Source organism: Cyrtonyx montezumae, unplaced genomic scaffold (assembly GCF_038088225.1).
Source record: "Cyrtonyx montezumae isolate F1298 unplaced genomic scaffold, pur_monq_1.0 scaffold_31, whole genome shotgun sequence".
NCBI classification, from domain to species: Eukaryota; Metazoa; Chordata; class Aves; order Galliformes; family Odontophoridae; genus Cyrtonyx; species Cyrtonyx montezumae.
The window spans coordinates 2,423,031-2,449,850 of NW_027072036.1; the positions used below are offsets into that span (position 1 = coordinate 2,423,031).

A 26,820-nucleotide genomic window follows, 5' to 3' on the forward strand; every position below is an offset into this window, starting at 1 on the left:
TCAGGAATTCCCAGCAACACAGACACAGAGCAAGAGGATCGCTGGCCTTGGATTTACGGAGTGAACTTTTAACTCCGAAGTGCTTTCATTGGCTCATTTGTTTGGGCAGGCAGCGAGGAGCTCCATTCACAGCACCTGTGAGTGCCACGCTGTAAAAATGACAAAGGCTCCATTTAAAAGGTGGAGCAGTTACCCACTGTTTGCACAGCACGTGGTTCGCCCTCACCTCGCAGCAGCGACCGGAGCCCAACCTCACACCCAACCTCACACCTGAAGCGAAACGGAGGCACTTTTCCCAACCATGTGAGCACCCAACTTGTGGTGTAAACACAGCAAGCTGCAATTTGCATTGCCTATCCTGCCCCAAACGTGAGGAGATCCACCCCTGCAGATCACAGCTTGCCCTGGCTGCGCCCAGGGCTTGCAGACGAGCAACTGCCCTCCCAGCAACCACTAACTTCAGTTGGAGCAAAAAGGGAAATAACCCCACGGGGAAGTTCTCCTTTTGCAGCAGATAACACCTCCTGCCTCACTCTCCCTTCCTCTTCCCCCAGTTCAGACCCTTCAGGCACTGCAGCATCCAGCAGCCATCTCCTGGCTTCGCTTTAGGCTCCCTGCTCCCCTTCTTCCTCCAGCCCTCACTCTCCCTCACCATCCCATGCCCCGAGCCCTTCCTCCTTCCCCCACCCCCCCTTCCACAGCACATCTGTGGCTCCCACTGATCCTCCCCCTAGCTTGGCGGTGCCACACCCCATCCTTCACCCCAAACCACTTGGACTTAGCACAGGCCCAGCTCCAGGTTGACAATCCCCTGCCCTCACCCTGCTCCAGCCCTTGCTGGCCAATGGCCAGGCTCGGCCCAGCCCCACTCTCCCGCACACAGCCGCAGCTCTTCCCACGCCCGGCCCGGCCCGGCCCGGCCCGGCCCGGCTCCACCACGCAACCCGGCCCTCCCCCCAGCCCCATCCCGCCCCGCTTCCACTTCCGCTTCCGCTTCCTGTTCCCCTCCCCCACCCCGCGCAAGGCATTCTGGGCCGCCCCCGCGCCGCTGACGTCACAGCCGCGAGCCCCACGTGACGTCAACGCTCCCCAACGCCCGCGGAGGGGAAAGGGCGGAAGGGAGGAGGGAGGCGGCTTCGCCCCGCCCTTATTTCTAGAGTGACGTCCGCGTGAGTCAACGAAAAGCCGGATCGCCGTGAGCGATGCGGGAAGCGGCCAATTAGAGGAGCGGGACGGCCGGTGTGGGCGGAGCTACACCGGGAGGGAGGCCGCGGCGGTTTGGGCTGCGCCTGTCAGCGGGATGGCGGCGCTGTATGCCTGCACTAAGTGCCACCAGCGCTTCCCCTTCGAGGCGCTCAGCCAGGGCCAGCAGCTCTGCAAGGTCCGGGGCTGCGGGCAGGGACAGGGAGGGGGGAGGGGGGGCACGGAGGTAACGCCTGGGGCCTCTGAGAGAAGGAGTGTGTGTGTGTAGGGGGGGGGGTGGGGAGGTGAAATGGGGAGCAGGGGGGGTGGGGGGAGAGGGTGGTGTGGAGGACGGAGGCCTCTGAGGTGCTGGGGTAAAAAGGGGGTGATTTGTGGGGTGAGTGTAAGGGGTGGGGGGTTCTGAGGGGGAAATGGGGCGTCCTGGGGTAAAGTGGGGGGCTCTGGAGGTGGGGAGGACGCTGTGAGGAGGAGGAAGGGGGGGTCACTGAAGTGAGGAGGGGTTCCTGAGCTTAAAGGGGGAGGGATAAAGTGGGGGGGGTTCAGGTGTGAATGGGGGAGGGCTCTGAGGAGAAGTGGGGGTCTCAAGGTGAGGGTGTGGTGGTATTGAAGCAGAGAGGGGTCCTGAGGTAAAGTGGGGGGGGGGTATTGGGGAAAAGGGGGTGCGTCTGAGGGAAAGAGGGCAGTGCGGAGGTAAGGAGGGATCCTGAGGGAAAGCGGGAGTGGTGTAAAGGTGGGAGGCCTCGGGGGGGTGTGGTTCATGAGGGAAAGCGAGGGGGTAAGGGGCAGCAGGGAGCCGTGTTTGAGGGAGGGGATTTGGGATTCTGGGGACACTTAGAGGGCTGCTTAGCGGGAGGCCCTGGGGGCTTGGAGGGTGGCTGAGCTCAGGGAGTGGGGGCTTTTGGGATTCATCAAGAAGTGTGGAGCGGGGGGGGCTTGGGGTGAATGGAAGGCGATGGTGGGGGGGGGGAGGTGTTTGAATGGGGTCCTGGGAGCATTTGGGGAAGCTGGGGGTAAGGGGGCAGTTGAGAGAGCCTGGGGCCTCGGGGGTATGGTGTTGGGGGGTGTCAGGGGGCTGTTCCTCAGGGGGGACTGGAAAGCGCTGAAGGGGTGTGAGGGTATTTGGGTGGTTCTGAGGCGTGGGGGAGGGGGTCCCAGAGCTGTCTGGGGGATATATGGGGGGAGAAGGAACTGGGAGCTGTGGGTCACTGGGGGCTCTTAGTGGCATCTGTGGGGACTGAGTGGGCATTTGAGTCAGGAGGCCTGGGGACGTAGGAACCCGTTTGTGAAGGTGACTTGTAGCAAGGAGAGAGGCCTGGGGCAGCTGGGGGGTCCCAGGGTGTTTGAGGTGAGTCTGGGGGTGCTTTGGAATGGCTTTTGCAGCATCTTGAAGGAGCTAGGTGAATTTTGGGAGACAACCTGAGTGGAGAAGAATTGAGTTCAGAGATGAGACAGAGAAGGGGGAGGACAAGAAATAGAGCACTCTGGGGTGGGTGGTGGAAATGGGGCAAAGCAGACAGGTGGAGGGGAACCTCCTGAGTGTGCTGGGGGGAGGAGAGAGCTGGGCTGGAGGCGTTCTGGGCACGGGAAGCTTTGGAGAACAGAGAGGTGAATAACTGTAATAGCACTGTGTGTTCCTGCACTGGGAGGTGAGGCCAGACATGACCCCTGTCTGTGGGTGTCGGGCACAAATAAGGCCTTGTTACGAATGGCAGTTTACTTCTGGGTCACCCATGACACATGCCATTCCTGTCACCCTTCCTCTGCTCTCAGCCCTTCTGAGAGCAGTGTGACTGTACAGGGAGGAAATGTTGGGAGTTTGATGGGTGTGAGTGTGCGTGGAGGCCAGCAGGGGTTTGGGGGAACGGCGTGTGGGAGAAACAGTGCAGCTCACGCAGTGCTGTATCGTTGCAGGAGTGCCGGATTGCACATCCCATTGTTAAATGCACTTACTGCAGGACTGAATTCCAGCAGGAAAGGTAAATGAGCGATGAGCTGGGCAGGCTGATGTTTTCTTTCACACGGATGCACCTGGTGAACCGTCGTGTTTCCACACCTTTGATGGCTGAGCCTGATTGTTGTTGTGGGAGACCTTTGGCCTTCTTCAAACGTCTGCTGGGCGAGTCGGTGTGCCTGTGCAGTGTTTTTGGTTTTGGTCAGCACTCACCAGCGTCTCCCAGTGAGGGATCTGGGGGATCTTCCCATGAGTTTTCTCCTACCTGATCCAAAAATCATTTGATACGCTTCCTTTAGCTGTGATTCTGCCCTTTGCAAATGATGTAGGTTACAGAGGAAGGGGAGGTAAACCCAGGAGCTGATGAGCATAACTTGCACGGACGTTGCGTGGGGGTGCTCTTTCCTGTGTTTGTTGGACAAATATACCTCTGTGCCTGACCTGCCTTAACCTTGTAATCGAGCACAGACCTCCTCCAGAAGAGAGGCTGTCACCAGTGCTGAATCATGCCTGCTGCCAATTAGCCAGTGATCAGACGCTTGCATTTGTCAGGACAAAAAACTGGTGTCATCTGGGGATGCCTTAATTAAAAGATACCTCCCAGTAATACCACTTTTTGCCAAATTATCCTCAACCGGATGGGAATAGGAAATGCACTTTGATATCAGGGTCCCTAGTGAAGACGAATGCAGTCTTGCCACTAGAGACGGAGCCTGGGGTCCCAACCATGGAGATGTAGTTTCCTCTGGGGAAGTGTTAATAACACAGTCTGTCCTTCTTCTTCACAGCAAAACCAACACAATATGCAAGAAGTGTGCTCAGAACGTGAAGCTCTATGGCACAGTAAGTGAGCAGGGCTGGTTCTCAGCAGCCTCTCCTTTCATCTTTCTTGTCTTTATTCTGCTGAGTCCCAGAGCAGTTTATGGGCTGGCTCTGTGGTAATAGCATGACTGATCAATAATACGCAGATCTCTCAAGCGTGAAGCTTTCACCTTTTCTTTTAGTATGGAAAAGAGCAGCTCTGGGTCATTTTAGGTCGGGAAATGAACTATTCTATATCCAATTGAAACAAGAACGTGGTCGTACAAACTGAGCTCGCTCACTGGAAGCAGTGGTAAAGCTGTTTCCAAGCTTGTGTGAAATCTGAAGCTGAGATTTGGATTGTGTCTGTTTTGGTGCTAAATATTGCTGAAGATTTCCTAACTCTTGATTAAATGGTGTAGATTTTGTGCCTAAATATGCTTGGCTAGAGACCAAGGGTCTGAATGTAGTTTTGTCTCCTGGATCGGTGTTACAGACAGCTTGGTATGGGGAATTAGATGTTCAGAAGTGCTGGGGGGAAGTGGCAAGAGCAATGTGTTAATGTTGTTAGAAGGCACAGCCTTACTGGTCCTTCTTGTTTCTTTAAGCCAAAACCTTGCCAGTACTGCAACATCATCGCAGCATTCATTGGCAACAAGTGTCAGCGTTGCACAAACTCAGAAAAGAAGTATGGACCTCCACACTCCTGTGAGCAGTGCAAGCAGCAGTGTGCCTTTGACCGGAAGGATGACAGGAAGAAGGTCAGTATCTCTGTTACAGGAGGCTGAAAAGCTCAAGGGGCTGATCACAGTGGTTGTTCCCTTCTTTCACAGGTCTCTAGTGTTCCTAAAGGGGATGCCACTTGCCTGGAAAGTACTTTTTGGAGTTGAACTTTGCTTTGAGAGTCGTATTTTGCAGCTCTTTAGCCTTTTGCTAAAGGCCTTCAGAAGCCCTTTTGCTAAAGGCCCTCAGAAGCCCTTTTGCTCCTTTGCCAGGGCTTCTGAGAAAGATCTCTTGATTTTGGCATGAGGGGGCAAAGGAGGGGGAGCCTGTGAGCCACGTGTGAGGTACCTGCTGGGGGAGAGGGGTGGGAGCAGCATCAGTGCCATAGCCTGAGGTGCTGCAAGTGGGTACCTCCACAACTGTCCTGTGGCTCCTGCACGGCCTTTATTTAAATAACATAAGAGCTGTTTAGGTGTGTATTTCTAAAGCCTGCTTTCTGCAGGCTGTGAATATCTACTGTTTGTTTTGAATGCTGTGCTGATAATTCCTGTCCTCCTGCTGATCCTCCCTGAGCAGAAACTGTGGCTCTTGTGGTCTCCAGTGGCTGCCCCGTGGTCTGCCATCCTGTGGCTTTCCTTTGACAGATGTCCAGAGGAGTTTAGCCTGTCCTGATGAATGGGTGTTATAAGACGGTCTTTAAGCAAAGCAAAGCTTGAAAGAGACTGAAGTTAGGATAAGTTAGCTGCTGTTAATGAGTGCATTGCACCAGCCATGCCAGGTGGCTTTCTGAGCACTCAGGGGATCCTTTTTGAATTGCTGCTTGTGTGTGATTTAAAGCCTGAAGGTCCTTGTTGTCTTCTCTGCTTTGTTTGTGGGCAGGAAGCAAGACAAAAATGTCTCTCTTTCATGCCCTCCAGGTGGATGGAAAGCTGCTCTGCTGGTTATGCACACTGTCCTACAAACGGGTCCTGCAGAAGACCAAAGAGCAGTGCAAGCACCTGAGCAGCTCCTCCCGAGCCAGCCTGCAAGAGAAGGAGCAGTACAGCAGGCTCAGCAGCGGCAGCCATTATAGCAGGTAGCTTGCACAGGCTGTTCTGTTGCGTAGGCTTGCCTCTGGGGCAGGCAAAGAGAATGCCAGGCTGCTCCACGCACCTCAGGGTAACCAGGAGCAGCACCTTGGCCGTCAGCACCGTGCGGCAGTGGTGGGGTTGGGGAGGTGGCTGTTGTTGGGGTGAATGTGGAGTCAGGCCTCGCTCCTTTGCAAACGCTCCTTGTGGTGTAGACTTGTGATCTGGCAGTTCACAGTGGTTCAACTTACTGAACTTGTACACCATTAAAGCTAAGTTGAATTTGTAAGATTTGATGATGGAAATCCAGATTTTTTAAGCATGAGATCCTCACCTGCCTGCTGATTGGACTGACACCCCGTTTTCTGTTTATTTTTAGTCTCCAGTTTCCCTGCAAGGAATAAATCTTTTATTGTTCTTTCTTGTGCTTAGAAATCTTGTTTTAATAGGCTGAAAGTGGGTGGGAATATGTGTTTGCTCCTCTGTCTCTGACCGCAGGTTCTGACATACAGTTTCCTTGTTTTTCTAGCCAGAAAACCTTATCCACCTCTTCTATTCAGAATGAAATCCCAAAGAAGAAAGCCAAGTTTGATGCCATATCTGCCAATGGTGACAGGTGAGCTTGTTATCTGGGGAAATGGCGGGTGGGCGGGTGGTCTTGGTTGCTAAGTTTTATATAAAGTTCTGTGTGAATAATGGGAAACTTGATGCTTAGAGCAGGGATCTTGGGCTCTGGGTCCTCGAGGGGCTGCTTTAGCAGCTTTCCAGAATCTGACAGGCCAGCATTAGTTAGCACTTAGCTTTGAAAAGGAAAACAATACCTAATGCCTGTACCTGTTAGAACAGAAACTGCTTGTTGGCTGAGCTCCCCGACAGTTACAAGAGCTGCAACCTGATCAACTGTGTCCTCTCCCTGCAGCTGCAGGCTGGCTGTTGGCTGCCCTGTACGGTTGAACTGTGCAGTTCTTGTGCTTTCTGGGCTGTCAGACTGACCTGCAGGGAGATGGCCTCAGAGGAGAGGATCTGAGCTCACCTCCTACTTCCCCTCCTGCCTTCTGGGGGTGGGACAAGCAGTCAGGCTTTGCTTGAAAGCAGCCAGTCGCGTTCTGCTGTCACAGTTGGTGCTGTCGTTGCTGACTGCACGTGCAGAAGAGTGAGAGTCACTAGGAGAAACAGGAAATTGAGATGGATTTTATTATTTAATGGTCTTGTACATGCATATTTTCATTCCTCCCTTTCCTCTCTGATTCTCAGCGTTCCTTCCTCTCCCGAGATGCTTTGCCCCCCTATCCAGAGTGCCCCGTCCACGTTGGCGCAGTGGGCTGCTTCCCAACAGAGTCTCGGTGCCCACCATTGTCCTGTTTCTCAAGGCACTGACATCCTGAAGTGAGATCACCTGTTGTTTTCTCCCCCTTGTTGCCCTCCCTCCCTGGGAACTGTGTCACCCATGGAAACTGTCCCTATCGATGGATCTGCTTCCAAACAGCAGTGAGATGGGAGCGTGGTCCGGGCTTCTTAGTGCCAAGGGGTCTGTTAAAGCACTGGTAACTGAAGGTCTTTTCTTCAAGATCACACGTTACACCTCTCCTGTAGACACTGTTGGTATCTAGTCAATGTCTGCTAATGTTCAAAATGCTGTTATGTGAAATAGAACTGCAAATCATTTTATAAGGCAGCGATCCCCACAGAGCTGTCTGCAAGGCCATTTATCACCTGAACAGTGCTCTTGGTTAAAAGCTGGAAAACATTCCGAGTTAACTGTGGCTTAGGAGCTCCAGTTGAGCATGAAGTGTTCAGAGAGTTCATCTGACTGCTTTTAATGCTGGTGGAGCTGGAAGAGTTGAGTGGAGGCAGATCTCTGCAGCAAGGTAGCCCATCAATACTGCTTTCCCTCTGGAGCCCTGCTGGACCCCTGCCCTCCTCCCGAGGCTGTAGGACAGGACCAGGTGTTTTTACCTGCTTGCTAAAGCCTGGGGTGAAAGCAGAAAATACCCAGGGACCAAAAAGTCCCATGCCTTGTCATCAAGTGCTCAGTCATTTGCAATCGGGAGCATGCATTAGAAGAATCAGATGCCTTCATTTCTATTTGCTTATGTCAGATGGTGTCAGCGTGGCTTCTGCCAAGGCTGTGCTCCTTGCCACACACCTTTTTTTGACGAGTCCCAGTAACAAACTGTGTGTAATTTTAGCAGCTCCTAAAGGGCTCCAGCAACATGCTGTGGAAAGCACTGCAGCTGCCTTAATCAGACGTGTGGCTGTGTTTCTTGAAAGGAATAATAACAGTGCTTCACTGTGTGGGGGACAGAGCTCCAGGAGCCCCCGTTCCTGCCCCATTTTCTGGCAGGTTTTCCTCCCCACAGCCCCCTGGAGCTGCAGGCTGGGTATGGAGCTAGGGCTGGCTTTGTTAACAGGGTGCTCTGGGTGGGGTGCTGCACAGGGGCACCCCTCACTGCTGAGGCTGCTGCACCTTTCTCACGGTGTGTCTCAGCTGCTGGCTCCAGCCACACTTGTGCAGCCTTGAGCTGGGTGAAATCTGGGCATGCTTGAGCTCTTGCCTGCAGTAACGGCCCCAGCAGGGCCTGGCTTACCCAGAATTGTTGCTCCCTCATGGATGTGGTGGGAGATTCTTTGCTGTGTCCTACTGGACTGGCTCTGAGCTCTCTGTGTTTGTGCTCCCATGTTTCTGAGCGGGTGATGCTCTCAGTGCCTGTGTTTAAGGGGACTGAGTGTTTTCCAGCTGTCATTTAATGGGTGGCTTTGTGTGGCTCTGGGCCCTGAGAGGAGTTAGCAGCAGCCCTGCTGCACACCGAGCAGTGTCCCCAGCAGCAGCTCTGGGAGCAGCTCATGGCAGTCCTTGCCTCACAAACCTCACTGTCCTGCTGGTGCCCTTCAGCCCAGTGCTGCCTGTACGTGTGTGAGCCCCCCAGCTCCACCTGCAGCCCCTCGTGCCGGTTCCTGAATGGATTGTAGAGAATTGAGTGTATTTTTGTCGTAGGTGAAATTTGGATGCTGGTTTGGTCAGCTCGCACTGTGCCCCTTTAAACGAGCCCAGCTTGAATAGCAAAACCTTTAAGCTTGGCATTTATTTTTGCCTAATTTCATTCCTTTATCAGGTGTTGAGTGTAAGGCAGTCAGTTTGCTTTCTGTTCCACTCAATGGAAAGAGGCAGGTGCCTTTGGAAGAGCTCCATTTTTAACTCCATCTCCAGTGAAAGCAACGGGAGCTCATCAATTTGCTTTAATGAGAAGCATGAATTTGAGGCTGCTCACACATGGGGAGCACAGGTCCCTCCAACCTATCCCAGAGGGCTGCAACCCTGGTGATGGAGTTTACACATAGAGAGACTGTGTCTGGGGTTGGCTGGCTTGTTTAATTTTTAATCTGATGGTTAAAGGAGGAGGGAGATGTGTATTTGGCATTCTTCCTTGTGCTCTGCAGGAGGCTGCTAGCCCTCCTGGCCCTTCTCTCCACTGGGTGGCAGGGCCACTCTCGCTCCACGGCTCTGTTGCTGCTGCAGCAGGAGCTGCCTGGGAGTGAATTGTTCCTGCCTGAGCTGCTGGGGGAGCGTGAGCATCTCCCAGCACTTTTCATCACCCCAGGACATGGCAGCAGGGAAGCTTGCCTGGGCAAGGGATTGGTGCAAGCCTGTTCTGAGCCAGAAGAATTCAGCGAGGAAGAGCTGAGGGTTTTTGCCCCCTGTGGAGGCTGCCTTTTTTTTTGTTGTTTTTACCTCCTTTTTCTTCTCCCCAGCATGTTTGCACCGAGTGGGACATTAAAGCCACTGTTAGAAAGGTGCTGGAGCACCCAGCCTCACATCACAGAGCCTCCTTCGGGGAGCTGCACTCAGGCATGGCTTCAAAACAGAGGTGCTGTCTGCACTCAAGGGCTGCAGTGTGACGAGCCAAAACCAGAGCCTGCACACCCAGAGACCTGCCCTGTCCTGACAGAGTGGCCTGTGGCTTTCCCCTTGCCAAGCTTTTTGTCTCAGAGCTGCAGGGCTGACCTGTGGCTGTTGTGCTGGTGAAGCTGCTGCCTGTGCTTGCTTTTCCCCTCTGTAAACCCCCAGCTCAGCAGTGGAGGGAGGGAGGTTTTCTGCCACATTCTTGCTATCCAATCCAATCGATGTAGGCTGTGGTTTTAATTAGAAAATGGATTCTTTCCAGGGTCTGAGTAGCCAGCACTCCGTCCTGCCCCACAGCTGTGGGATCAGGAGCCTGGAGGGGCTCCAGAGGCAGCACTGTGCTGCTGCCTGATAACGGCCAGGCTTTAAGTAACCCTCTAGGTGGAACTTTGTTGTCGCTTTTATTACTGTTATATTTTTATACACGGCAATTTCAAGTGTGTGTGGCTGGGAGTGTGCTGCCCTTTTAGCACCGAGAGATAAAAATCAGGCTTACCATGATGGTGAGCAACAAAAGGCAGGCAGAGATCAGGTGAGCTCCCCGGGCCTGTGGCTGCAGCTTCTCGGATCTCGCCATGTGAAGTGCAGCTGTGGTGGCTGCCCTGATGGCCGGGTGTCTGACAGGGAGATGTGTGCGTCCCAAGTGTGGCCCAGGCGGTTTCAGAGTAGGTCCTTAGCTATTTCTGTCTTCCTGTAGAGAGTCCTTTCTGCTCTGCTGGGGTAACAGAGTTTCCTCCTACATTGCTGTATGGTGGTGGAATCAAAATACAAAAGCCCAGAGTGTCTTTTTTCCCCTTTTCCCTGCTGAGGACAGCGCTGACTTTAATCTAGGTGTCCGTTTTGGCTTTGTTTGTTTAACTTGGAGGCTATTTGTTTCTCTTTCCTCTTCCCTCCTTGCCAACCTCTTTGTTTACCTGGAGTGAAAAGTTCTGCTGTACCTCCAAGGACTGCCTGCGAGCAAAGAGAGCTCCTGTGTGGTTGCATAAAGTTTCACGAGCTCTCTGATTGCTGTCCTCAGCTCTTTGGTTTGAAAATAGATCATTAGCATTGGATTGCTGCAGACGCCGCTGATGTTCACCCGGAGCAGTGCTGTGTCTGTGCTGACTCCCTTTGTTGCACCGTTGCCCATCTTTGTATGCGTTCCCCAAACTCCACGTGGCACTCAGAGCAGGGGTGCAGGTAACACCTCCGGACACCACGAGCTTGCAGGGCCTGAAGCGATTCCCTTTCTTCCTCGAGTGCCATCTGCGTGGGAATTCCTGTGCCTCGGTGAAGAGGAGGGGTTGTGATGGGAGTCCTTCCCTGTTCTTTGCTGCAGTTTTTCTCCGGACCTCGCCCTGGACTCTCCTGGCACTGACCACTTCGTTATCATTGCCCAGCTGAAGGAGGAGGTGGCTACTTTAAAGAAGATGCTGCACCAGAAAGATCAGATGATTTTGGAGAAGGAGAAGAAGGTACAGCCTCTGCTTGCTTCCCCCACCCCCAGCACGCTGACAGCTGGCATGTTCACACAGATCACACTCAAACCAAATCTAGCTTTGCATACTGCAGTCAGCAAAAGGCTTTCTGGCTGCTTCCACGCTGCCTCCTTTTCCAAAGCTGAGGAGGCTTTCAGCACCCACCTAGGAGGGGAAACTCTGAGACCTCCACGTGGAGGCAAGACCCAGAGAAAGCCCAGAGCTCCGTGCAGAGCAGGAGCAGCACCCTGGGTGCTTCTGCTGCTCTGTGCAGCTCTGTGATGCAGTTGTGGTCCTGTTGCTCTCCCCCCGCTACCTCAGCATGCTTCCCAGCTCATCTGGTCTCAGGCAACCTCTGTGTCAGTGCACGTGGGGTGAGGGCGGTCGCTTCTTCCCTCTCACACACTCTTTGTTGGTGTGCCTGCAGATCACGGAGCTGAAGGCCGACTTGCAGTACCAGGAGTCACAGATGAGAGCAAAGATGAACCAAATGGAGAAGACACACAAGGAGGTCATGGAGCAGTTACAGGTGACAGCATTTTTGTTTTAATTTACTGAGCTGTGCTGCACCCAGGAGTGACTGAGGGCACTCCTGATCAGAGCAAGCCGTGAGCCTTCGCACACACAGCTCTGCTAATGCTCCTCAGCCATGTCCTCCAGCCTCTGCTCTGCCTGGCCAGCCACGCCCCAGCTCTGCACCAGGCTGCAGTGCCTTGGATCCCCTACTTACACCCTTCTTGCTGCTCTCTACTTGGGCTCAGACTGTATTGTGAAGTGCTGCGTTGTGTCCCCTACGGGCTAGATGGGAACTGTCAGACTCCTTTGACTTATTGCCAGAATCAGGTTGAAACCTGTTTCTCCAGACTGTAGAACCTTTGTCAGCTCCTCACACCACGTAGCTCTTAGTGTGATTTATGTGACCAGTAACCAGAGGGAACAAAGATCGAGAAACAACTGGAGGTTTCTTCGGGGCTGTATCTGTAGTCCAAATAAAGAAGGCCCTGAGCTGGAGGGAACAGGGAGAGCAGGATTCTTGTCACGGCCATGGAAACACTAGACAGACTATCAGCATGAATGCTCTGTGAGGCACTGAAGAGATGGGGTCAAAGGGGAGCTGGTTACGGGGAAGAAGTCAGACTCAGAAATGAACTTTGCACCCTCTAATTACCCTGGGGTATATAATGATCTAAAGCCCAAGCAATGAGAGATGGGAGGGGATGAGACAAAAGGCTTCTGCTCCTGCTGAGAAAACAGCCCCTCCTCCATCAGCACACACCCAGGTTAATTATTAGAGAAGACAACAGGTTCTGGAGACGATGTCAGAGAGCTGCTGTCCACCACAGTGCACACTGTGAAGCAGTGTAAGCCTGTCTGAAAGCTGGGATATCTGCACGTGGTGCACGGGGGCTGGGTGTGCTCCCCACTCCTTGTGAGTGGGGCAGTGCTGCTGCTTGGTGGTCCGGGGACTGGTGGCAGCCAGCACCTTGGGTCTGCGCTCTGCTTCCATGATCCTGCACTGCCTGTTTCAGCCTAGAGCTGCTCCTGTCTCAGATGTTTGGGTGGCCTGCCAAGGGTGACCTGCTCTTCTGAACGGGCACTTTTCCACTAGCACAACCCCCCAGGTTTTGATTGCCTCCCTAACCAGGGAGACGACCTCCATCCTCGCAGCCTTTGCTGCAGTTAAAATTGCATGTCTGTCTTGAAAGCTGTCAGACACCTTCCAGCAGCTTAAACTCGCTCAGTTCTGTACAGAAAGAGGGGGCATCAGATCCACAAGTGGCTTTGCCACCCTCCTCTGCTGGGTGGAGAGGGACCTGCATGTCTGTCCCCATGGTGCTGTCCTGTCCTTAGCTCTGTGGCACTGCCCTGACCTCCTCCTTTCTGCTGTCTGAATGTTCTCCTTCAGCTGCTATTGACTGAGGCTCTGGAAACTTCCCTCACTGATCCCAAAATAAAAGTTCAGATGGTTTTGGTGTTCAGTGGGCGCCTCAAAGTGCTCATATGATTCACTTTTTGAATGTGCTCTTGGCTTTTTTTTTTTTTGTCCTGGTTTATTTTTCATAGGGGGGGGAGGGACTGTGAGGGACCGTGTTCTCCCAGTACGCAGGAGGCCAAAGAAGCTGCTTTACCAGGTGCAGCACTGGAGCTGAGGGTTTAATTGCTCTAGTAAGGTTTGCATATCCAGCCATTCACTGCAGACCAGTGCAGAAGGGCTGTATCTGGCTTTGTGTGGATTCTATCCTTATCCTGCTGAAATAGCAGAAATCACTTTGCAGGCTGCAGGCGAGTGAGCTCGGAAGTGTGGCAAAAGAAACTGAAGAGCCTTGTCCTTAAGGTGTCATGATTTTTAATTGGGTGCAGACCAGAGGGAGCCGTGTTTCGGTCCTCTGTCGCCTTCAGGTGTTGTGGGGGTGCAGTCAGGCAGTGCTGGATCCTGGTCGGACACTGGCAGCATCTCAAGAAGCTGAGGGTGAAATAAAGCTGGAGAACAGAGTGAGCTCTTCCACCTTGCCCCTCTGGATGTGAGCGAGGGTGTGGGTAGGAGACGTTTGCCTTTGACTCACTGAAACGAGTTGAGGTGGGAGCCTGAGTCGCTAGGATTTTTCTCCACCACTTCTCATGCTGTCAAAGCTGGAAAGGGAAGAGAAGGAAAGCAAGCCAGCCCCGGTGACCTTGGTGAGCGTCCTTGGCTGGCTCAGCACGAGTCGTGAGTTTGTCACATTTGTCTGTGGAAGCTGCTAGCATCCAGCCCGTGTCTCAGTTACAGCACAGGAGGGGGATGTGAGGGGGAGGGCTGCCAGGAGCCCTCTCTAGGTGGTAGCAGTGAGGTTCTTGATGTGTGCTGTGGTGCCACGCAGCAGCAGCTGGCTCCTTCCCCACCCTCCTGCAGGATGCCAGCAGTTCTGCCCAGGCATTGCTAGGACCCCGAGAACTGATGATGATCCCTTCCGTTAAACACCCATTTTCACTGTGTTTCCAGGCCAAGAACAGAGAACTCCTGAAGCAAGCAGCTGCCCTATCCAAGGGCAAAAAGCCTGAGAAGTCTGGAGCGATTACCTCCCCTTAAAGCAAACCCCCAGTGTGGGAGCTTTCCCCAGCATTAGCCAAGGAGCCTAGGAGGCCTGTGTGACTGCTGGCAGCCAAAAGCTCAGTGCTGTCACTACCCCACTGCCGTGGACTCGATGAAGCACCCGGGGGGTGCTGCCTTTTGCCAGCATGCTTGAGTGCGTCTGGTCTCAGTCTCTGAACTGTGTATCGTGGGGAGAGGTCCCAGCCACCCTCGATCCTGAAGAACTGCTTGCTGGAGGAACCGACCACTGCCAACCCTTTGCATCAGCAGACAGGAGCCTGCTGCATCAGGGGCTGCGTGCAGAGCAGCTGTTACACGGATGGGACAGGAGCTGTGTGGTGGGAGCCTCGTTTCTCTCCAGCTGTTCCCTCGTGGAAAGGAAGCCCTTAAATCACCAGCCATCACTGGAAGGTTGTGCCACTGCTGAGAACGGTTCTCCCATCCTTCTGGGAGCGCTTCCCAGACGGGGGCTTTGTATTTATCTCGGAGGGGTTGCTTTCCCCCCCCCCCCCCCCACCTTTTTTTTTCGGTGTCGTTTTTGGTTTTTCCTTTTGGTTTTGCGGCGTCAGCTTGCCCACCCTCACTGCCTGGGCTTGTTTCCCCATGCTGCGTTACACCACCTTGTCCCCAGTGCCACGGTCACGCAGTGGGGTCTGATAGGCTCGAGCATTTACTGTTTCTTCAGATGAGGACAGCTCAAGGCTTGGCTGTCCCCTGCACTCCCTCAGACCCCACACTGAGCTGGCCCTCCTCCCCCTGCCCCCTTCCAGCTGCATCCAGGGCCTGCAGGGAAAGCAGCATCCCAGGCCAGGAAGCATTTCTCGGGGCTCTCCAGGGACGTCTCACTGCCAACCCAAAGCCAGCAGAACAAAAGGGCTACGAGCGCTCCGTGCAGCAGGGCCGTGCTCCGCAGAGATGGGATGAGCGGAACCCACAGCCCCTTCCACCACGGCCAGCATGGGGAGGGGGCACGGGAAGGATTTGGCCCCTGCACCCAGCTCCACGCAGGGCATGGGGGAGCAGCTCGGGGGGGGAGGGGGTGACGCCGCTTTGAACTCAACTTTGTGACTGTGGGTTTGTTGCTTTGGTTTTTTTCCCCCCTGCTTTCTATGACTTTACTCCGAGGCACTTTCTGATGGCGCTGGCTGCCGGCGCGGCCCTGCACGCTCCGCCACATCTCTCTCTGCTCTTTTTCCTTCTTGTTGGCTTCATTTGTTTTTTGTTTTTGTTCCAAGAGACCTCTGATGTGAGGGAAAGGGGAAAAAAAAAAAACCAACCCAGCAACAAAAAAAAAAGAGGGATTGTTCCGCTTTGCCAGAGTGTGACAGCTGGAAAATCCTCCCCTGCTTTTATACTTCACACGTTTTTAGAAACTGAGGTGCACGGGTGGGATTTATTGCTTTGGGTTTTGGTTGGTTTTTTTAAACAGGGGCTTTGCCTTTCTCTGCCCCCCCCCCCCCCACACACACACAGACGGAGCCGTGGGGGGGGGGCCCAGGATACGGTTTTCTGTCCTCGGGTTTCTTTTTGGGTTCGGTTTCGTTTTTTAATGGTGACAAAAAGCCGAGCAGCCGCCGATTTGTAGTAGCAGCATTTGTTTTCTTTGTATGTTTGTAATAAGGGAGATTTTCAAAAGGGATGCTTTGATTTGTACCGAACTCTTGACAAATGTTAAAGCGTTTTCAAAAACCCTCAGCCGTGTGTGTGTGTGTGTGTGTGTGTGTGAGACCACTGATCCACCTCTGCCGGCCCAGGTTCAGCCCCCACGCCTTCGGGCCCTGGAAGGAGATGCTGCTCTCCATTGTTCGCTCCTCTCCCACTTTTGTTTCTATCTTTAAACCCCAATCAAGGCTGTTGCTAGGATCCTCGTTACTTGGTTACGTCCCCGGGACCGACGTGCTGCTGTCACACCGCATCTCTGCTTCCCTCCCCGCTCCGATGGCGACGGAGAGCAGAAATGATGTCTTCATAGACGGGACCTCAAAGATCACCCAGCTTCAGCCCCCCCCGCTGTGGGCAGGGTCACCAACCAGCAGAACAAGCTGCCCAGAGCCACGTCCAGCCTGGCCTCGAGTGCCCCCAGGGCTGGATTCGGTAGGAAACCAAGAGGAGAAGGGTCTGCGGTCCCTTTGAGGTGCAGAACACAATGAGTGATGGCCGTTCCTGAGGTCCTCCCCTTGTCTCAGCCCCAGGTGGGGCTGTTGGAGAGGAAAACAGATGGCTTTTCATCCCAAAGTGTCCAACTGTGGCAGAACTGCAACGCAGAGCTGTCCCCACGCAGGAGTGCCCCCGCCACGCTCCTCGTGCTGGGTGCAGCTTCATTTTCCCTCTCCTTAGGGAAGCCTGGAGCTGTTTCCACGGCCGTGTTTTCCCACTTCCCCGGGGCTTTCAGCCCAGGCTGGCTGCGTGTCAGCACGCAGAGACCCGGCCTTGTTTCCACTGAGCTGCCCCTCCTCCAGGCCGTGCTGCAGAAGTGTGCCAGTGGGGCTCAGCCTTATCTCTGCCGAGCGCAGCGCAAACCTTGAGCGTGCCCACCGATCCCAGCAGGCAGGGAGGCAGATAAGAGCTTGCTTTACCCGAGGCTCAGCACTTGCAGCCTCTGTGCCCCCAGCCCAGGCTGTGCTCCTCCAGCTGAGGGTTTCCAACAGGGCCGTGGGCGACGTGTGCCGTGCCTGGGTGAGCAACGAGTGGCTTTATCTGCCGGCACACGCTTCCTCCTCGCTGCGGTTTATCCGCTCCTTCTGAAGGGCTCTGAGCGTTTGCAGAGGGATATCTGTGTGCGTGTGTTTATTCTTTGGGGCTGTGATTACTCCGTTCCTATTTCAGAGCCTCAGGAAAATATGGGTTTTGACCGCGGTTCAATTCGAAAAGGGAATTACGCACTGATCTCAGCCAGCCGAAATCGGGGCTGAAAGTGAAACTTCTGGAACAGTGCTTCCCCCGTGCAGCCCCGCTCCAGCTCAGCGGGCACTCAGCTGCCCCCAGCAGCAATCCCGTCCCGGGGATCCCAAAGCCCAAGGGCTGCAGTTGCAGCAGTGCTGACCTGGGCAGCTGGAGTTGGGACCACGAAAACCTCTTGCGAAGCGTTTCTGGAGCTCCGGCCAAGAGGATTAGTGCTGTTTGTTTGTTCTTCAAGTAATTACTCGAAGCAAACTGCTCTCCGACTTTGCAGGCCCCTTGGCAAGGATCTGCAACTCGTATACAGGAATGAATAAACAGTCCTGCAGCCTGACAGCACGTACCTGCAGCAGGACTAAACCCACAGCAGCAGTAAACCGCCCTCCCCAGCCGTTAATTACCCCCAAGCACGCTCCCTTGCCTAATTGCTGGGGCTTTCTGGGAGCTCTGGCTCTGCAGAGTGCCCCGGGGGCAGCAAGTCCGTGCTGCGTTGTCATTAAAAACAGCTCGGGCTCCTGGCACCCCTTAAAGCAGCAGAAAGTCGCTTTGTTAGCGATGCCGTGCTCCGCCAGGCCTCGCTGCCCTTTGCCTTCTTCCCAAGAAAGCCTCACGAGGTGCCCGAGTCCAAAGGCAGCGGGAGCTGCGTCTGCTGCTCACAAAGCTTCCAGAGCCACAAGAGTCCTTTCCCAGTACAAACCAGTACAACCCACTGACGGTGAATGCCGTGTGCTGCTGCAGATCTGAGCGCTGCGTTTTGGGTCAGATCCACTCCGGGCGATGTCAGCTCCCCCCCCCCCACCCCCCCCTCCTTGGGGTCCTGGAGGGCAGCAGCTCTCCCCACACAAACCCTCTGTTTGCTCTCAGGTGACACGCGGAGCAATCAGGCTCTCCTTCCTGTTTGGCTTGCTGTTACGCTCAATCAGCAGACTTGTACAGTCAGCATCTCCTTAACGAGGGCATCCTCAGGCCCCGCGTAATTAGCGAGCCGTGCCTCGCCGCGATGGGCGTTTCTGGAAGCTCTCAGTCCCACGCTGGGTTTCCCCTCGAGGAAACGCTGCTTCCAACCAACACCATAACGACCCGAGAGACCCCAGTGCCATCCCGTTTCCTAGCAAGCTCAATCCGCAGCCAAACCCAACCTGGCTCCTCCCCAGCAGCACCGGGGAGCAGCGAGGGACCCCCGGGCGGTCCTGGGGAAGGAGCAGGACCCCATAGGACGGGGCCGGAGGTGTCTGTGGGGCAGCTCACACCGCCAGGCTGCTCTCAAGGGGGGCAAAGCCACCACTGCCCCACAGAGGACTGCTGCGTGGGAAAGAGCAGCACAAACAGAACGGGAAAAGTGCTGAGGCTGCAGGGAACGCAGCAGTCGCCCGACCCGGAGCCGCGGAGCAGATGGGGATCGCGTGCGGCTCCTTAGCGCCGAGCGAGGGCTCAGCCCGACCCCATGGAGCTCAACACGGCCCCACGGCACCCAGCGCGGCCCCACGGGGCTCAGCCCGACCCCACAGTGCTCAGCACGGCCCCACAACACGGCCCCGTGGCATGCAGCACGGCACGGCTGATGCTGGCATCCTCCCTCGGAGGGGATATTTCTGGGTTATCTGCCTGGCAGCACTGCCAGCCGCTGCCTGGCACGCACCCACGGCCCCAGTGTGCTCCGCTTCGTGCCCGGGGCGTCCTTTCCTGCCCCCAGCGTGGGGCAAACCCACCCGGGGCTGCAGCCCTCTCTGCGCTCGCCTTCCTTTCCGTGCCTCCGTGCGATGGATTTAGGGCTTGGACACGGAGGAGACTCTGCCACGGGGTGGGCCGGGGCTGCTCACGGAGAGCTTCGGGGACCCACAGCTCCGGGTGTCCGCAGCCCCACGGAGCGCCCTATTTGTTCCCCACGCTGCACCCCGGGCCCAGCGGAGCCGAACCGCTCCCGGAGCAGCGCGGGGAGCAAAACAAACTACAGCTCCCAGCATGCCCCGCGCGTCCACTGCTCATTGGCCGGCGGGCCGGCGTTGGTCACGCCCCCGCAACACCATTGGCGGAGGGGAGAGGAGAGGGCGTGGCCGGCGCCCATTCACACCCTCTATGAAAGAGCGCTCCGGGATCGGCGGTCCCCAAAAGTGCCGCGGTCCCCAAAAGTGCCGCGGTCCCCAAGGCGGCCCCGGAGCGCGGTGCTGTGGCTATGAGCGCTCTGTAGCCGTCCCCGCGGTGCCGGTGCCATGCTGGTGGCCGGCTCGCAGTGCTGCCCTCCGGGGCTGGAGGAGCGCTTGGGATGCGGGGCTCTGCGGGGCGAGGAGGTAAGAGGGGGCACCTCGCGTGGGGGCCGGGCTGCAAAGCACCGCGGGGCCGTGCGCTGCCCCACTGCCCGACCCGTGGGGCCGTGCGGAGGTTTGGGTCCCCGCTGGTGCTTTCGCACCTCTTGGGGTCGTTTGGCCGAAGGATCGCTTGTATGGGAAGCGGCCGCCGCCACGAGTGGGGCGGTTCCCCTCTATAGGGGGTGTCGGGTGGCAGCGTGGGGTTCACTGTGCCTACCGGGAGCTGCTGGCAGAGGGGGTCTGGAGGGAAACTGAGGGGTGGGGCGGCGGCGGTGGGATGTCCCTGTGCAGCCTGGGGGTGTCACGGGGCTGCATCCCACTGCACGGCTCCTGCCGGCTCCCTGGCACTTCGGGGTCGGTCCCATAGCACCTGGGAGCTGAAGTCGGAATGTTTTGGTCGCAGTGTCTCTCTGCACCCCAATCAGTTTGGGGCAGGCGATGCATCACCCCGAGAACAGGCAGTGTGGGGTGCTGTGGGGGTGCGTGGGGCAGGAGAGCGGCGCGAGCCTGAGCCGGGGCCCCGTGGCACTCAGTGCCCGTCCCCATCCCATCGGGTCTGGGTCCCCACGCAGATGTAGGGCAGCAGCCCCCGGGTCCCACATGGTGGGGCCTGAGACCACTTGAAGGGCCGGGAAAGGTCCCGCAGAGTGCGAGGCTTTTTGGGAGTCCTGGGGTGTCTCTGCAGGGCCCCCCGTGCTGTGTCCCCCCCACATTTGGGCATCGCCCCTCTTTGTACGCGGGGGCACAGCCGTCAGTGGGGCCGAACCCCCCCATCCCAGAGCCGTGTGATGGTTCCCATAGGGTCCCCGGGGGGTGTTTGTTTCACCTCTCCTTATCGGGAGCGATTTTCCAACACCTGACCGAGCCCTGGCACCGGCACAGGGCAACGCTTGGCACCGTCCTCCCTCTCCCTGGGCATTAACTCCTTCCCCCGGGTGCTCTATTTGGGGCCGGGCACCCCCAGCCCTCCCCACACCCTCTTCATCCCGGCCGTGCACTGTGGGGCGAGCACAGACCCCCACATCACCTCCGTGCCTCAGTTTCCCCACTTTCACCAGGCGGTGCTGAGCCTCTGCCCCACGCAGCACGGCGGGGGTTAAGGGCAGGATTGCTTCACGCAGCAAAACATTACAGCAACGATTAAAACGCACCTCCAAAGGTCACCCTGAGCTGTCACCGCGGGGGGGGCTGCGCCGAGCCCTTTCGGGGTGTGCAGCTCTGTGTTATGGGGTTTCTCCGGTGCTCCTTCTCCACCGGTTCAGCTGCCGTGAGTCAGAGCAGAGCTCAGCACCGGTGGCACGAGCCTGGCCCCGCTGTCACCCCGCTGTCACCCCGCTGTCACCCCGCTGTCACCCCGCTGCTGCTTCCACTGTGACTCAGGGCAGGAGTGCCCCGTGCTCCTGGGGCCGTGGGAATGTGGGTGCCCGTGGGGTGCCCATAGGGCCGCGGTGACTCACTGCCCATCACGCCAGGAGCGCGTGGCCGCGGTGACAGCTGCCACCTGCCTGCCTCGTGTCACCCCCCCACCCCCCCCAAATCCCATCGTCCCATTTGGGATGGGTGCCCCCCACCTCGCCGCAGTGCTCTGGGGAGCACTGTGTGCTCATAAAGCCCTCTCGATCTTTTTTTGGGGGGGACGTGCTGTCCCACCGTGCCATGTCCCGTGTGGTGCAGGTGAATGAGCCGCCGCCGAGTGCTGCGTTGGGGGGGGTGGGGGGGGGGGGAGGAGCGCGGCGGTGGTTTTGGAGAGCACTGCTCGCCCCGATCGGTGCTGCGGGGATCCCGTGCAGCTCTACTGGGAGCTCGGGGCGGGGGGGTGGGATGTGCGTGGGCTGCATGCTGTGGTTGCAGGAGGAGTCCTCGCGGAGGTGCAGCTGTCCCTATTGCTGGGAGCAGGTCCTGGCAGGCCCCCCTCCTCCCTCCCCCCCCCCCCCCCCAAACCCCCCCTCCTCCGGGCTCTGTGTTTTGCTTTTCCACCTCGAGGTGCCCCCATGGCTGCACGGGGGGGGGGGCTCATCCCGGCCCCGTCCCACTGTCACACCTCCCAGCAACACCCGGCCGCGATTTCATCAGCCTGACGCAACACCCGTGGCCGGGGGTGGGGGTGGGGGGGGTGGGGGGGTCCGTCCGGCTCCCCGCGTCCCTCCCCGCCCTGAGTCACCCATCCGGTGCCGGCCCCACGTCACCCTCTCGTCCCGGGACTGACAGCGCTGCTCTTTCTCCCCTATAGGACAGAGGGATCCCGGTGCCCCCGCAGCTGGGGAGGGGGCCCAGCGCCTTCATCCCCGCGGAGGAGGTGAGAGGGGAATGGGATTGGGGTTGGGGGGGGGTGGGGGTGGGGAGGGTGTGCATCCGTCACGGGTGCCCCAAGGTGGGCTCTTAGTGGTGGTACCCGGCTGGGAGGGGGGGTGGGATGCTGGGATGCAGTTACGGCGCCCAGCCCCTCCCCCCCCCCCCCCCCTCCCGTGCAGCGTTGGGGCTGCGCCCTCCTCCCACCCCAAAGCCGGGGATCCCCGCGGCCCTATCGCCGTGCCGGTCCCAGATGGTTCCTCCTCGGGCAGAGATAGCGCTGCGCTTTCGTCACCGCCCCGGGGGGGGCCCGAGCGCCGGCTCCTCCCCACCGCATAAACAACCCGGTGCCGAGCGGGCTGCGTGGGGCCGCCATGGGGTCCCCCGATCCCAGCTCACCCCATGGGGATGGGGGGTCAGGCGGTGGGCACGGCCGGAGGTGCCCATTCCGGGCAGGAGGAGGGCGGCTGGGGGCTTCCTTTGGGGTGAGCGGCCCTAAATGGGGGCTGGGGGGGGGGGTATTCTTTGGGGACAGTGGCCCTAAATGGAGGTGGGGGGACGGGGGGGCTTCCTTTGGGGTGAGGGGTTCTAAATGGGGACTGGAGGGCATCTCTTTGGCCCTAAATGGGGCTGAGGAGCGTCCTTTGAGGTGAGGGGCTCTAACTGGGCACGGGGGGGGTGTCTTTTTGGCCCTAAATGGGGCTCAGTGGCATTCTTTGGGGGGAGCAGCTTTAAATGGAATCTGGGGGGGTGTCCTTTGGGGACAGTGGCCCTAAATGGGGGCTGGGTGGGATCTTTTGAGGTGAGAGGCTCTACACGGGGACGGGAGCATCTTTTTGGCCCTAAACTGAGCTGGGCAGCATCCTTCGTGGGAGAGTGGCCCTAAATGGAATTTGGGGGCTGGGGGGGGATGCAGATCCTGCAGGAGGGCACTGAGAGCGGCCGGCAGCAGCTGCTGATCGAGGCGTTCGTGTCGGCCGGCGGCGCGGACAACATCGCGATGGTGATGGGGCTGCACCCGCAGTACCTGAGCAGCTTCTGGAAGACGCAGTACCTCCTGCTGCGCATGGACGGGCCCCTCCCCTACCACAAACGCCACTACATCGCCATCATGGTGAGCGCGGGACCCCCCCCTGGGGGGTGGAGGGGGGGGGCTGTTGGGGCTGGGGAAGAGGGTTGGGCGATGCTGTCCCTGAGAAGCCACTCTGGGGGCGGTTTTTGGGGTTCCCAGCAGCCTTAGAGCCAGAGGGCTGATAGTGGGGTGCACAGCCCCCCCCTCCACACACACACACACTCAGACTGAGCTCCAAAGCCCCGTGGGGGTGGGGGTGGGGTGGGGGTCTGTGTGTGCGTGGCTTGTTTGAGGGGGGCTGACGGTCCGGCTGTCCCCGCAGGCAGCAGCCCGGCACCAGTGCACCTACCTGGTGGGGCTGCACATGGGGGAGTTCCTGCGGGCGGGGGGGAACCCGGCGTGGCTGCAGGGGCTGCACTGTGCCCCCCAGAAGCTCAGGAACCTGAATGAGATCAACAAGCTGCTGGCACACCGGCCCTGGCTCATCACCAAGGAGCACATCGAGGTGGGAGACCCCAAAACGCAGCCATGGAGGGGGGGGGGGGGGGGGGGGGTTGGTCCTGGGGGGGTCGCATTGCTCCCTGTGTTTAACCCTTCTGGGGCTGTGAGTCGGGTGGGTGGGTGGGGAAGGGATGGGTGCACATCCCAAACGCCATCCCAGCTCTGCGCTTCTCCCCGCTGTGGGATGTGGGGGGCACAGAGCCTGACCCCGGTTGTCCCCCATTTCTTCTCCAACCCCCTCCCCCCCGCAGGCGCTGCTGAAGACGGGGGAGCACAGCTGGTCGCTGGCAGAGCTGGTGCAAGCACTGGTGCTGCTCACCCACTACCACTCGCTCGCTTCCTTCGTGTTCGGCTGCGGCATCAACCCCGAGGCGGGGCAGGATGGGGGGCACGGCTGCAGACCCCCCTCACCCCACAGCGACAGCAGCCCCACCGCTGAGGACAGCACGGGCTGCTCAGGGGTAAGGGGATCTCTGGGGTGGAGCCATCCCATTGGGGTCTCCCCCATAACCTCTTGAGTGTGTGATGGGGTTTGGGGGCGGGGGCACGGTGCTTGCAGCCCCCCAGCAGCGCTGAGCCCACCCTCCTTTCCCCAGGGCAGGGATGCTGTGCATGAGGTGGAGGTGCTGATGGAGCGGATGCAGCTGCTCCGGGACAGCCAGCGGGAGGAGGAGGGTGTAACCCAGGAGGAGATGGCCACGCGCTTCGAGCTGGAGAAGACAGAGAGCTTGCTGGTGGCCCCCTCGGGTGAGGAGGGGGTCCGGGGTGGGGGGGGGTATCCCCATGGCTGGGCTGCAGGACGGCCCCGTCCCGGTGCTCACGGCTGCACCTTGCAGACGTCGCAGACCATGCCCTGCAGTCTGGGGTGCTGTGCTTCGTGGAGGACCCCGAGTTTGGTTATAAGGACTTCACGCGGCGCGGCGAGCAGGCCCCCCCCACCTTCCGTGCTCAGGTGGGTCCCGCTCCCCCCAACTGTGGGGCACCACAACAGCACTGGGGCTGAGCTGGAGTCAGCGCAGCGCTACGATTCCCTGGGGGGGGTGGGGGTGGGGGTGACCATTTTTTTCCCCTCACCTTTTCCCCGTAGGACTACACGTGGGAGGACCACGGTTTCTCCCTCATCAACCGCCTGTACCCCGACGTGGGGCAGCTGCTGGACGAGAAGTTCCAGGTGGTGTACAACCTGACCTACAACACCATCGCCATGCACTGCGGCGTCGACACCTCCATGCTGCGCCGCGCCATCTGGAACTACGTGCACTGCGTCTTCGGCATCCGGTGCGTCCCCCACCCGGACCCCCCCAACCCCTACACAGCACCCGGCTTGGGCTAAGGGTGCCCAAGGAGGGGGGGGGATGTGGGGCTGGAAATGGGCGCCCCGACAGGCAGGGGTTGTGACACAGGGCTGATGTGCCCCCTCTTTCCCCCATCATCCCCCCCCCCCCCCCCCAGCTACGATGACTACGACTACGGGGAGGTGAACCAGCTGCTGGAGCGCAGCCTGAAGGTGTACATCAAGACAGTGGCCTGCTACCCAGAGAAGACCACCAAGCGGATGTATGCTCAGTTCTGGAGGCACTTCAAGCACTCGGAAAAGGTGCAGCCCACCTCCTTCCCCCCCCCACCCCCCCCCTCAATTTTCACTTCTGGGGCTGACCCCGCTGTCGTGCTTTAGGTCCATGTCAACCTGCTGCTGCTGGAGGCCCGGCTGCAGGCGGCCCTGCTGTACGCCCTGCGTGCTGTCACCCGCTACATGACCTGACGGACCCCCCCGCTCCCCCCTCGTCCTCCTCCTGCTTTGGGGGAGGGGGCTGGAACCGGGGGGGGGGGGGGAGCTGGCATTGTGAGGACTTTGTTGGGATGCTGCCTCCTGCCTTATGGATGTAGGGATATAGGGAGGGGGGAATGGGGAATCTGTGCCCCCTTATCTTGAGATGGGGGGCGTCTCCAAGTGCCGCCCCCCCCCTAGGGTTGGGTGGAAGTGGGGCTGCTCTGTGTGTTGTGTGGGGGGTGCCCTGTGGAGCTGAGCCCCCTTCCCTGGGGTGACTTAAGCAATGATGCTGCTGTGCCCCCCCAGCCCCATCCTGATCCCCAGGAACTGTCCTGCAGGTGAATGGGAGGAGGGAGCTGAAGGCACGGCGGTGTTGGTGCCCCTCCCCCCGCACCCCCCCACCTGCAGGGGTCAGCCGAGCCCCCTATGACTGGGGGCTGGAAGTGCCTTGAGCCCAGGCCCTGAGTGGGGGGAGGGTGTGGGCTGCAGCACCTGCAGTGCATTTCCCACCTCCCCGTGTCCCCCCCAACCCCTACACCCCCCCCCTGTGCCACTGCAGCGGGGAACTGGTTTTGCACAGTGTTGCTCCCACACCCCTCCCCCCCCCCCCCCCACCTTGCTGCTGGGCTGAGGTTTCGCTCCCACCTCCCCCTGGGTGCCCCATAGTGTGGGGGTTGAGTGGGGGTTGCTGTCACCCATCAGCTCCTCTGGGTGCCCCCCCCCCTTATTTGCACATGCAGTGCCCTCAGCTCTGCTTCCATGCACTGAGTCCTTGAATTGAGGACAAGGGGGGGCTGCCCCCCCCACCCCCCGGGTCCCCTTGGGGCAGTGGGGCTTAGTGCCAACTTCTCCTTTCCCTCCCCATCACTCCAAAGCGTGAGCTTGCTGCACAGTGTGTCAATGAATGGGGGGGGGAGGGGGCTCAGAGCGAGTCTGCAGCACTCAGCCTGCCCCCCTCCTCCTGCAGCACGAGGGACCCCCCCCCAATGCCCCCCCCCATCCCCTGCTGCACTTTATTGCACAGCACGTTGCCTGGGGATGGGGGGAGGGGTGCCCATGCTTTCCCCCACCCCCCCATGTGCCTTTCCCCTCGGTGCGGGTCGCTGTGGGGAGCAGTGGGGACCCCCCCCCCCGTGCTGCAGCTCCACTGTAACTTATTTCTGGTTTTTGAGTGCATGTTGTCCCGGGGGGGCCCAGAACGGACCCCGGGACTTTGCTACGGATCTCGTCTGGAAAAGAAAATAAATTCTTTTTTTTTTTTTAAGTTATTAATTATTATTATTTTGGAGGCTGCCCTGCGATAGGGGGTGGGGGGTCAGGGTGCGTGCTTATCAGCACCCGGCAGCCCCGGGGAGCTGCAGATAAGCGGGGGGGGGGGGATTGCTGTGGGTGCAGGGGAAGCCCGGTGCCCCGAGATGGGGGGGGGGCTGCGTGCTGCTGGGGGGGGCCCTGGTGGTTGGAGTGCGGGGGGGTGAGCAGTGGGGAACCCAAAGGGTTGGGGGTCCTGAGGGATTGCGGCTGCAGGGAGGGGGGCGTGGGGCGGGGCTCGTGGGCGGGGCCGCGCGGTTCCACGCGGAGTCACGGCCCCCAAATAATCCCCGGCGCTTTTCAGCCCCGCAGACACCGACAGCGGCTCCGGGGCGGCGGAGGAGCGTCAGTCCCCTCCCGCGCTGCGTTTCGTCGTGGACCCCCACGGGGCGGCTGCCCCTCAGCCCAAGGGGGGAGCGCACACCTTCCCCCTTCCACCCCCCCCTCCCCATTTCTCTATTCCCGCACCCAAAAACTGCCCTCCAATTAAAGCAGAGTTTCT

At 58.5% G+C, this 26,820-nt stretch overlaps 2 protein-coding genes across 4 annotated transcripts; both read left to right on the forward strand.

The window, feature by feature from the left end:
* The first annotated feature begins 1,254 nt into the window (after positions 1 to 1,254).
* On the forward strand, positions 1,255 to 14,423 carry FAM76A (family with sequence similarity 76 member A). Of its 2 annotated transcripts, XM_065744371.1 has the most exons (10): positions 1,255 to 1,381; positions 3,115 to 3,179; positions 3,943 to 3,997; positions 4,564 to 4,716; positions 5,596 to 5,753; positions 6,275 to 6,361; positions 7,000 to 7,131; positions 10,965 to 11,100; positions 11,531 to 11,632; positions 14,084 to 14,423. In XM_065744371.1, the coding sequence occupies exons 1-10, from the start codon at positions 1,301 to 1,303 to the stop codon at positions 14,168 to 14,170; spliced, it is 1,056 nt and encodes a 351-aa protein (XP_065600443.1). In that variant the 5' UTR covers positions 1,255 to 1,300; the 3' UTR covers positions 14,171 to 14,423. The 2 variants fall into 2 exon arrangements, with proteins under 2 accessions (XP_065600443.1, XP_065600442.1); XM_065744370.1 differs by lacking the exon at positions 7,000 to 7,131 and having other exon boundaries at positions 1,259 to 1,381.
* A 4,857-nt stretch (positions 14,424 to 19,280) lies between these two features.
* On the forward strand, positions 19,281 to 25,061 carry SESN2 (sestrin 2). 2 transcript variants are annotated; one of them, XM_065744732.1, is made up of 10 exons: positions 19,281 to 19,359; positions 21,608 to 21,673; positions 22,583 to 22,780; positions 23,061 to 23,243; positions 23,491 to 23,700; positions 23,836 to 23,986; positions 24,076 to 24,191; positions 24,327 to 24,517; positions 24,692 to 24,836; positions 24,915 to 25,061. In XM_065744732.1, the coding sequence occupies exons 1-10, from the start codon at positions 19,282 to 19,284 to the stop codon at positions 24,999 to 25,001; spliced, it is 1,425 nt and encodes a 474-aa protein (XP_065600804.1). In that variant the 5' UTR covers position 19,281; the 3' UTR covers positions 25,002 to 25,061. The 2 variants fall into 2 exon arrangements, with proteins under 2 accessions (XP_065600804.1, XP_065600805.1); XM_065744733.1 differs by lacking the exons at positions 19,281 to 19,359; positions 21,608 to 21,673 and adding an exon at positions 21,919 to 22,151.
* Positions 25,062 to 26,820: the final 1,759 nt, after the last annotated feature.

Bases quoted from the DNA above. Each gene is read 5' to 3' on its own strand.
- FAM76A (XM_065744371.1), top strand. From the start codon at position 1,301: ATGGCGGCGCTGTATGCCTGCACTAAGTGCCACCAGCGCTTCCCCTTC. The intron at 1,382-3,114 runs GTCCGGGGCTGC...GTATCGTTGCAG, and splicing joins AGGGCCAGCAGCTCTGCAAG to GAGTGCCGGATTGCACATCC. The intron at 4,717-5,595 runs GTCAGTATCTCT...CATGCCCTCCAG, and splicing joins GGAAGGATGACAGGAAGAAG to GTGGATGGAAAGCTGCTCTG.
- SESN2 (XM_065744732.1), top strand. From the start codon at position 19,282: ATGCTGGTGGCCGGCTCGCAGTGCTGCCCTCCGGGGCTGGAGGAGCGC. The intron at 23,244-23,490 runs GTGGGAGACCCC...TCCCCCCCGCAG, and splicing joins TCACCAAGGAGCACATCGAG to GCGCTGCTGAAGACGGGGGA. The intron at 23,701-23,835 runs GTAAGGGGATCT...TCCTTTCCCCAG, and splicing joins ACAGCACGGGCTGCTCAGGG to GGCAGGGATGCTGTGCATGA.